The sequence below is a fragment of the Ranitomeya imitator genome, chromosome 1 (genome assembly GCF_032444005.1).
Source record: "Ranitomeya imitator isolate aRanImi1 chromosome 1, aRanImi1.pri, whole genome shotgun sequence".
NCBI lineage: Eukaryota > Metazoa > Chordata > Amphibia > Anura > Dendrobatidae > Ranitomeya > Ranitomeya imitator.
This window is the reverse complement of record NC_091282.1, coordinates 731,738,002-731,748,893: the sequence shown is the minus strand read 5'-3', so window position 1 is coordinate 731,748,893 and position 10,892 is coordinate 731,738,002. Positions and strand designations below refer to the sequence as shown.

The following is a 10,892-nucleotide window of genomic DNA, read 5'->3' as shown; positions in this document are numbered from 1 at the left end:
AAAAAAAAAAAAATTACATACAGCAAAAACCGGCCGATCAGAGAAACGCTCTAGTGCAGGGGATTTACCTGAGGAGACCGAGCTGGATGGTGGTGCTGTCAGACGCGGTGTCCACCGCTAGTCTGATCAGAAGTAAGTGCGGCCGCCATCTTATAAGAAAGGGGCGGGACAAGCCAGCTCCAACAGCCAATCAGCGGCTGGGTGGCAGACAGGAAGTGACGGCGCGCTGTGAGGACTACCTCAGTGTGCAGCTCAATGAGAGTTCCTGTGTATGGTAACCGGAAGTGACATCACGTTGTCATAGGGATAGGGCAATACAATGGAAAAAAAAAAAAACAAACAAACACGAGCGCTGCGGAAAGCGCGGCAAGGAGAAAGTAGAAAAGGAATGAAAATACAGGCAACATAGGACAAGTGATATGGAGCTGAAGTGCCTATACGGAGATGATATGCTGGGTGAACAATCTCCATGGTGATAGGTGCTCCTATGGTCTATAGGTCTGATTAGTGATATGATCAGCTAGGTGAGGATAACCAGCTTGGTCCAGTGAGGTGTGCGGGTAGACCGAAGTGATCAGTACAGACGACTCTAGAGGTAAAAGAAAGGAAGAATTAGACAATGGTAAAAATTGCATCAATGACTTACAATGGTAAAAATAACAAAACCAGTAAGATAGAAGAAGTCCGTAATGACCTGTGGGAAAATAACATGATACCACATTGCAGGGCAAATCACCCGATAGTACCATACAGTCTCAGAGAAAAGAGGCTAGATCATAGTCTCTATTGAGTCCCAATGGGTGGAGGGTCTCCAATGTGTGGATCCAAAACGCTTCCCTCCGCTTTAGGCGAGCAACCCGATCACCACCCCGCCGGATGGGGGGGATATGTTCTATTACCTGGAACTGTAGCTGTGAGATATTATGACCCAAATTATGGAAGTGGAGGGGGATGGGTAACAACAGGTTCTTACAGCGGACCGTGGATTTATGTTTGGAAATCCGATCGCGAATAGGTTGCGTTGTTTCACCTATGTATAGAAGTCCACAGGGACATTTGATTAAGTATATAACCCATGATGAAGCGCATGTGAAATACTCCGGGATTCGGAATGACTTTCCAGAGCGAGGATGATGGAAGCGGGGTCCTTTAAGGACATTATGACATTGAGAGCAGTTCAGGCATGGGAAGGTCCCGGTACGTGGACTCTGTAAGAACCGTTGGCGGGGGGATGGAATACCTGATCCCAAGTCTGCCCTGACCAACGAGTCCTTTAAGTTGGGTGGACGTTTGAAACAGGGAAGAAAAGGGTTCTGAAACTCAGTAACGTTGGGGTAACCCTTGGACAGCAGGTGCCAATTCCGGCGTATTGACCTATGTAGAATGTACGCAAACGGGTGATATGAATGAACAAACGGGATCCGATTAGAGGCTCTATTGGGTCGTGGGGTAGGGGGGGCAGCGGCTTTTTCCAGTATCGCTGGCGGGTAACCCCGTTGAGTGAACTTAGAAGCCATTTCCTGGAGGCGGATCGATCTAAGCTCTGTGTCAGACACAATCTTAGAGACCCGATAAAATTGGGACTTAGGTACTGAATTTTTTGTGGCCGGAGGGTGGAAACTCGTAAAATGTAACAAACTGTTACGGTCAGTGCTTTTAGTGTAGAGGTCGGTAGTGAAAGAGCCATCAGGTTGTAGAATGACTAAGGTGTCTAGGAAATTGATCTGTGTAGTACTGTAAGACATGGTGAAAGAGATACCTGGCCAGGCCGTGTTCAGCCAATCGAAGAAGAACGCGAGGGCTTCCAACGAGCCCCCCCATATGCAAAAGACGTCGTCGATGTAACGTTTCCATACAAGGACGTGGTCACGAAATAGTGGGTGAGGGTATATCTGACTCTCCTCAAAATCGGCCATGTAGCAATTAGCATACGGGGGTGCTACGTTGGAGCCCATCGCGGTACCACGGATTTGTAGATAAAAGTCATCCTGGAACAAAAAATAATTACGGGTAAGAATGATGGTTAGTAGGTCAATACACAAGTTGATCTGGTTGGGTAGCAAGCCGGACTGGGTCAGGAGTTTATGGACCGAATTGATGCCTTCTATATGGGGGATAGATGTATACAAGTCTTTTACATCCATTGTTACCAGAATTGAGTGTGGAGGAATGGGACTTATGTCTTTCAGGATGTTAAGGAAGGATCCTGTGTCCAGGATAAAGGATTTTGATGTCCTAATCAATGGGGTGAGAATTTTTTCTAGGTAAATGGCCAGTGGGGAGAGGATAGAGTCGGTAGAGGCGACTATGGGCCTCCCTGGGGGTTTCTCTAAGTTTTTGTGGATTTTGGGAATGGTATAAAATACTGGGGTGATAGGGTGTAGTTTGGTGAGGAAGTCCCGTGTCTTAGGGTCTAAGACCCCTAACTCAATATATTTCAAAAGAGTGTCCGAGATGATTTGACGAGTCACGGATAGGGGGTCATATGGTAATTTAACATAGATCGTGGGATCACCTAGTTGGCGTTTGATTTCAAGAAGGTAGTCCGATCTATTCATAATCACAAGGGCGCCCCCTTTATCTGCAGGTTTGAAAATGAGGTTGTTGTCGTTTTGTAGGCCCCGTATGGCTTGTCGTTCCATGGGAGAGAGATTGGGGGGAAAAAACAATTTACCCTTTCTGATATCCTCACATAGTAATTTAAATGATTCTTTCACGAAACCTATGAAAGATTCCATGGCGTGTGAGCCTTGGGGAGGTCTGAAATGACTTTTGGTGTAGAGCCCTAGGCTCCGTGAAGAGAGAGGACCGTCAGATGAGCCCGTGGAGGGTAGGGTAGAAGATGATTCGGGAGATGTGGAGAAAAAGGCCTTAAGTCTAAGTGATCGAAAGAATCTCTGAAGATCCATTTCAAGATCAAATGTATGACATTGGTATGATGGACAAAAAGACAAACCCTTCTGCAGGACTTTGTATTCCGCTACACCAAGTAATCTATCAGAGATGTTAATTACCAATGGATTGGTACCTGAGATCTCGTTATCCTCCCTTGGGCCGAGTCTCCTCCTATGTCCGTGGCCGCGCCTCGTGGTCTTCTTCTCGGGAAGCGTTGTCGTTGGCCTAAAAAACGGGGTGGAAGTGTGGCAGGGGTACCCAACTCCTGTTCTGAGCCTGATGTTGAGTAGTCGAGGGAGGTACGCTGGGCCTGGCGAGATGGGTTTCGACGTCCGGCATAATTGTCCTGCCATCTGTATACCTGTTGGCGCTCGTAGTCCTCCGTGTCCCTATTGAATTTGCTACGTTTTCTGTCCTCTGTCTCCCGTCGGTGCTTCTCGATGTTTCTGGATATTTGGTCCTTGAGGGTAATCAGTTCCTCGGGGGTCCCAGATGAAGACAGTTGAGCCTCGATGGATTTGATGGTCTCGGAGCTTGTGGAGATCGCTTTCTGCAGGTGCTCAATCGTCAGGGTAATAATGTCGAAAGAACATTTATTTAATATTTGTTCATATCTGTTGCAATACTCGGGAGAGTCCCGAAACAGTGTGGGACGTAGTGGAACCCGTAGACCCCTAGGGATCCGTTGTGCTCGAAGATACTCAGAGAGTGTGGCACAGTGAAGTTCGATGTTGGTAAAGTGACGGAGTTCCCTTTCTAGATCTCTCCCCCTTGCTTCCCTAGGAGGGATTTTTAAAAAATCGCTACTGAAAGTGGAACGTGCCAGGATATTCGAGGTCTCCTCAGCATTATAGGAGAATGTGGACATGACCCGTCAGTGTGCAATCACGTAGGGGAAGATTATCAGATACAAAAACCGTGTGCACTACTGGAGAAGAATGGTGCTAGGTTAGGTTCCCACACCTTCATAGACTATAAAGAAAAAGAACCCAGCACTCAACTGATGCTTTAGTGCAATTTTAATCGTAGTAGTACCCAATAAACGTTTCGGTCCTTGAATGGACCTTCGTCAGTAACTACATGTGAAAACCAAAAACAAGTGTAAACAAAAATTACAGAAAATAAAGTTGCATACAAAATAAAGTATATACAAGGTATTTTGGAAAAGGACAATAGCATCGATACAAAACTCTGGTCAATCTATACATAGAGTACATGCTGGGGAGAAAATAACCCGAATATCTAGGCTGAATTATGTTCCACTCAGGATGAAATAAGGAGAGATACACCAGAAAGATGATAGTGGGAGAGGAGGTACATACCGTACTGTAGAATAATAGAATAGACCGTATGGTCATAGGGTACAAAAAAGCAGCGTCTGTAAGTGTAAGAAAGTCCCATAAAATTCCCATGGACCGGTAAGCACAGGGTGTCAGGGGATATAAGGTAAAACATACCTTATGTGTGAGTCAGATAGGAGCGGTACTGTGGGTGGATAATGAAAAAGAAATTACATGCCGAAAAAAAAAAAAAAAAAAAAAAAAAAAAAAAAAAAAATTACATACAGCAAAAACCGGCCGATCAGAGAAACGCTCTAGTGCAGGGGATTTACCTGAGGAGACCGAGCTGGATGGTGGTGCTGTCAGACGCGGTGTCCACCGCTAGTCTGATCAGAAGTAAGTGCGGCCGCCATCTTATAAGAAAGGGGCGGGACAAGCCAGCTCCAACAGCCAATCAGCGGCTGGGTGGCAGACAGGAAGTGACGGCGCGCTGTGAGGACTACCTCAGTGTGCAGCTCAATGAGAGTTCCTGTGTATGGTAACCGGAAGTGACATCACGTTGTCATAGGGATAGGGCAATACAATGGAAAAAAAAAAAAAAACAAACAAACACGAGCGCTGCGGAAAGCGCGGCAAGGAGAAAGTAGAAAAGGAATGAAAATACAGGCAACATAGGACAAGTGATATGGAGCTGAAGTGCCTATACGGAGATGATATGCTGGGTGAACAATCTCCATGGTGATAGGTGCTCCTATGGTCTATAGGTCTGATTAGTGATATGATCAGCTAGGTGAGGATAACCAGCTTGGTCCAGTGAGGTGTGCGGGTAGACCGAAGTGATCAGTACAGACGACTCTAGAGGTAAAAGAAAGGAAGAATTAGACAATGGTAAAAATTGCATCAATGACTTACAATGGTAAAAATAACAAAACCAGTAAGATAGAAGAAGTCCGTAATGACCTGTGGGAAAATAACATGATACCACATTGCAGGGCAAATCACCCGATAGTACCATACAGTCTCAGAGAAAAGAGGCTAGATCATAGTCTCTATTGAGTCCCAATGGGTGGAGGGTCTCCAATGTGTGGATCCAAAACGCTTCCCTCCGCTTTAGGCGAGCAACCCGATCACCACCCCGCCGGATGGGGGGGATATGTTCTATTACCTGGAACTGTAGCTGTGAGATATTATGACCCAAATTATGGAAGTGGAGGGGGATGGGTAACAACAGGTTACCCATCCCCCTCCACTTCCATAATTTGGGTCATAATATCTCACAGCTACAGTTCCAGGTAATAGAACATATCCCCCCCATCCGGCGGGGTGGTGATCGGGTTGCTCGCCTAAAGCGGAGGGAAGCGTTTTGGATCCACACATTGGAGACCCTCCACCCATTGGGACTCAATAGAGACTATGATCTAGCCTCTTTTCTCTGAGACTGTATGGTACTATCGGGTGATTTGCCCTGCAATGTGGTATCATGTTATTTTCCCACAGGTCATTACGGACTTCTTCTATCTTACTGGTTTTGTTATTTTTACCATTGTAAGTCATTGATGCAATTTTTACCATTGTCTAATTCTTCCTTTCTTTTACCTCTAGAGTCGTCTGTACTGATCACTTCGGTCTACCCGCACACCTCACTGGACCAAGCTGGTTATCCTCACCTAGCTGATCATATCACTAATCAGACCTATAGACCATAGGAGCACCTATCACCATGGAGATTGTTCACCCAGCATATCATCTCCGTATAGGCACTTCAGCTCCATATCACTTGTCCTATGTTGCCTGTATTTTCATTCCTTTTCTACTTTCTCCTTGCCGCGCTTTCCGCAGCGCTCGTGTTTGTTTGTTTTTTTTTTTTTTCCATTGTATTGCCCTATCCCTATGACAACGTGATGTCACTTCCGGTTACCATACACAGGAACTCTCATTGAGCTGCACACTGAGGTAGTCCTCACAGCGCGCCGTCACTTCCTGTCTGCCACCCAGCCGCTGATTGGCTGTTGGAGCTGGCTTGTCCCGCCCCTTTCTTATAAGATGGCGGCCGCACTTACTTCTGATCAGACTAGCGGTGGACACCGCGTCTGACAGCACCACCATCCAGCTCGGTCTCCTCAGGTAAATCCCCTGCACTAGAGCGTTTCTCTGATCGGCCGGTTTTTGCTGTATGTAATTTTTTTTTTTCTTTTTTTTTTTTTTTTTTTTTTTTCGGCATGTAATTTCTTTTTCATTATCCACCCACAGTACCGCTCCTATCTGACTCACACATAAGGTATGTTTTACCTTATATCCCCTGACACCCTGTGCTTACCGGTCCATGGGAATTTTATGGGACTTTCTTACACTTACAGACGCTGCTTTTTTGTACCCTATGACCATACGGTCTATTCTATTATTCTACAGTACGGTATGTACCTCCTCTCCCACTATCATCTTTCTGGTGTATCTCTCCTTATTTCATCCTGAGTGGAACATAATTCAGCCTAGATATTCGGGTTATTTTCTCCCCAGCATGTACTCTATGTATAGATTGACCAGAGTTTTGTATCGATGCTATTGTCCTTTTCCAAAATACCTTGTATATACTTTATTTTGTATGCAACTTTATTTTCTGTAATTTTTGTTTACACTTGTTTTTGGTTTTCACATGTAGTTACTGACGAAGGTCCATTCAAGGACCGAAACGTTTATTGGGTACTACTACGATTAAAATTGCACTAAAGCATCAGTTGAGTGCTGGGTTCTTTTTCTTTATAGTCTATGAAGGTGTGGGAACCTAACCTAGCACCATTCTTCTCCAGTAGTGCACACGGTTTTTGTATCTGATAATCTTCCCCTACGTGATTGCACACTGACGGGTCATGTCCACATTCTCCTATAATGCTGAGGAGACCTCGAATATCCTGGCACGTTCCACTTTCAGTAGCGATTTTTTAAAAATCCCTCCTAGGGAAGCAAGGGGGAGAGATCTAGAAAGGGAACTCCGTCACTTTACCAACATCGAACTTCACTGTGCCACACTCTCTGAGTATCTTCGAGCACAACGGATCCCTAGGGGTCTACGGGTTCCACTACGTCCCACACTGTTTCGGGACTCTCCCGAGTATTGCAACAGATATGAACAAATATTAAATAAATGTTCTTTCGACATTATTACCCTGACGATTGAGCACCTGCAGAAAGCGATCTCCACAAGCTCCGAGACCATCAAATCCATCGAGGCTCAACTGTCTTCATCTGGGACCCCCGAGGAACTGATTACCCTCAAGGACCAAATATCCAGAAACATCGAGAAGCACCGACGGGAGACAGAGGACAGAAAACGTAGCAAATTCAATAGGGACACGGAGGACTACGAGCGCCAACAGGTATACAGATGGCAGGACAATTATGCCGGACGTCGAAACCCATCTCGCCAGGCCCAGCGTACCTCCCTCGACTACTCAACATCAGGCTCAGAACAGGAGTTGGGTACCCCTGCCACACTTCCACCCCGTTTTTTAGGCCAACGACAACGCTTCCCGAGAAGAAGACCACGAGGCGCGGCCACGGACATAGGAGGAGACTCGGCCCAAGGGAGGATAACGAGATCTCAGGTACCAATCCATTGGTAATTAACATCTCTGATAGATTACTTGGTGTAGCGGAATACAAAGTCCTGCAGAAGGGTTTGTCTTTTTGTCCATCATACCAATGTCATACATTTGATCTTGAAATGGATCTTCAGAGATTCTTTCGATCACTTAGACTTAAGGCCTTTTTCTCCACATCTCCCGAATCATCTTCTACCCTACCCTCCACGGGCTCATCTGACGGTCCTCTCTCTTCACGGAGCCTAGGGCTCTACACCAAAAGTCATTTCAGACCTCCCCAAGGCTCACACGCCATGGAATCTTTCATAGGTTTCGTGAAAGAATCATTTAAATTACTATGTGAGGATATCAGAAAGGGTAAATTGTTTTTTCCCCCCAATCTCTCTCCCATGGAACGACAAGCCATACGGGGCCTACAAAACGACAACAACCTCATTTTCAAACCTGCAGATAAAGGGGGCGCCCTTGTGATTATGAATAGATCGGACTACCTTCTTGAAATCAAACGCCAACTAGGTGATCCCACGATCTATGTTAAATTACCATATGACCCCCTATCCGTGACTCGTCAAATCATCTCGGACACTCTTTTGAAATATATTGAGTTAGGGGTCTTAGACCCTAAGACACGGGACTTCCTCACCAAACTACACCCTATCACCCCAGTATTTTATACCATTCCCAAAATCCACAAAAACTTAGAGAAACCCCCAGGGAGGCCCATAGTCGCCTCTACCGACTCTATCCTCTCCCCACTGGCCATTTACCTAGAAAAAATTCTCACCCCATTGATTAGGACATCAAAATCCTTTATCCTGGACACAGGATCCTTCCTTAACATCCTGAAAGACATAAGTCCCATTCCTCCACACTCAATTCTGGTAACAATGGATGTAAAAGACTTGTATACATCTATCCCCCATATAGAAGGCATCAATTCGGTCCATAAACTCCTGACCCAGTCCGGCTTGCTACCCAACCAGATCAACTTGTGTATTGACCTACTAACCATCATTCTTACCCGTAATTATTTTTTGTTCCAGGATGACTTTTATCTACAAATCCGTGGTACCGCGATGGGCTCCAACGTAGCACCCCCGTATGCTAATTGCTACATGGCCGATTTTGAGGAGAGTCAGATATACCCTCACCCACTATTTCGTGACCACGTCCTTGTATGGAAACGTTACATCGACGACGTCTTTTGCATATGGGGGGGCTCGTTGGAAGCCCTCGCGTTCTTCTTCGATTGGCTGAACACGGCCTGGCCAGGTATCTCTTTCACCATGTCTTACAGTACTACACAGATCAATTTCCTAGACACCTTAGTCATTCTACAACCTGATGGCTCTTTCACTACCGACCTCTACACTAAAAGCACTGACCGTAACAGTTTGTTACATTTTACGAGTTTCCACCCTCCGGCCACAAAAAATTCAGTACCTAAGTCCCAATTTTATCGGGTCTCTAAGATTGTGTCTGACACAGAGCTTAGATCGATCCGCCTCCAGGAAATGGCTTCTAAGTTCACTCAACGGGGTTACCCGCCAGCGATACTGGAAAAAGCCGCTGCCCCCCCTACCCCACGACCCAATAGAGCCTCTAATCGGATCCCGTTTGTTCATTCATATCACCCGTTTGCGTACATTCTACATAGGTCAATACGCCGGAATTGGCACCTGCTGTCCAAGGGTTACCCCAACGTTACTGAGTTTCAGAACCCTTTTCTTCCCTGTTTCAAACGTCCACCCAACTTAAAGGACTCGTTGGTCAGGGCAGACTTGGGATCAGGTATTCCATCCCCCCGCCAACGGTTCTTACAGAGTCCACGTACCGGGACCTTCCCATGCCTGAACTGCTCTCAATGTCATAATGTCCTTAAAGGACCCCGCTTCCATCATCCTCGCTCTGGAAAGTCATTCCGAATCCCGGAGTATTTCACATGCGCTTCATCATGGGTTATATACTTAATCAAATGTCCCTGTGGACTTCTATACATAGGTGAAACAACGCAACCTATTCGCGATCGGATTTCCAAACATAAATCCACGGTCCGCTGTAAGAACCTGTTGTTACCCATCCCCCTCCACTTCCATAATTTGGGTCATAATATCTCACAGCTACAGTTCCAGGTAATAGAACATATCCCCCCCATCCGGCGGGGTGGTGATCGGGTTGCTCGCCTAAAGCGGAGGGAAGCGTTTTGGATCCACACATTGGAGACCCTCCACCCATTGGGACTCAATAGAGACTATGATCTAGCCTCTTTTCTCTGAGACTGTATGGTACTATCGGGTGATTTGCCCTGCAATGTGGTATCATGTTATTTTCCCACAGGTCATTACGGACTTCTTCTATCTTACTGGTTTTGTTATTTTTACCATTGTAAGTCATTGATGCAATTTTTACCATTGTCTAATTCTTCCTTTCTTTTACCTCTAGAGTCGTCTGTACTGATCACTTCGGTCTACCCGCACACCTCACTGGACCAAGCTGGTTATCCTCACCTAGCTGATCATATCACTAATCAGACCTATAGACCATAGGAGCACCTATCACCATGGAGATTGTTCACCCAGCATATCATCTCCGTATAGGCACTTCAGCTCCATATCACTTGTCCTATGTTGCCTGTATTTTCATTCCTTTTCTACTTTCTCCTTGCCGCGCTTTCCGCAGCGCTCGTGTTTGTTTGTTTTTTTTTTTTTCCATTGTATTGCCCTATCCCTATGACAACGTGATGTCACTTCCGGTTACCATACACAGGAACTCTCATTGAGCTGCACACTGAGGTAGTCCTCACAGCGCGCCGTCACTTCCTGTCTGCCACCCAGCCGCTGATTGGCTGTTGGAGCTGGCTTGTCCCGCCCCTTTCTTATAAGATGGCGGCCGCACTTACTTCTGATCAGACTAGCGGTGGACACCGCGTCTGACAGCACCACCATCCAGCTCGGTCTCCTCAGGTAAATCCCCTGCACTAGAGCGTTTCTCTGATCGGCCGGTTTTTGCTGTATGTAATTTTTTTTTTTTTTTTTTTTTTTTTTTTTTTTCGGCATGTAATTTCTTTTTCATTATCCACCCACAGTACCGCTCCTATCTGACTCACACATAAGGTATG

At 45.9% G+C, this 10,892-nt stretch overlaps 2 protein-coding genes across 2 annotated transcripts; one reads left to right on the top strand and one right to left on the bottom strand.

Moving 5' to 3' along the window:
• Window positions 1-363: 363 nt before the first annotated feature.
• LOC138644698 (uncharacterized) lies at window positions 364-3,907 on the bottom strand. Its single transcript, XM_069733345.1, has 2 exons — window positions 3,029-3,907; window positions 364-589 (listed from the first exon to the last, which is right to left on the bottom strand). Exons 1-2 carry the CDS (start codon window positions 3,761-3,763, stop codon window positions 575-577), a joined length of 750 nt encoding a protein of 249 aa, XP_069589446.1. The 5' UTR covers window positions 3,764-3,907; the 3' UTR covers window positions 364-574.
• Window positions 3,908-6,898: 2,991 nt separating this feature from the next.
• Window positions 6,899-10,442, top strand: LOC138644692 (uncharacterized). Its single transcript, XM_069733330.1, has 2 exons — window positions 6,899-7,777; window positions 10,217-10,442. Exons 1-2 carry the CDS (start codon window positions 7,043-7,045, stop codon window positions 10,229-10,231), a joined length of 750 nt encoding a protein of 249 aa, XP_069589431.1. The 5' UTR covers window positions 6,899-7,042; the 3' UTR covers window positions 10,232-10,442.
• Window positions 10,443-10,892: the final 450 nt, after the last annotated feature.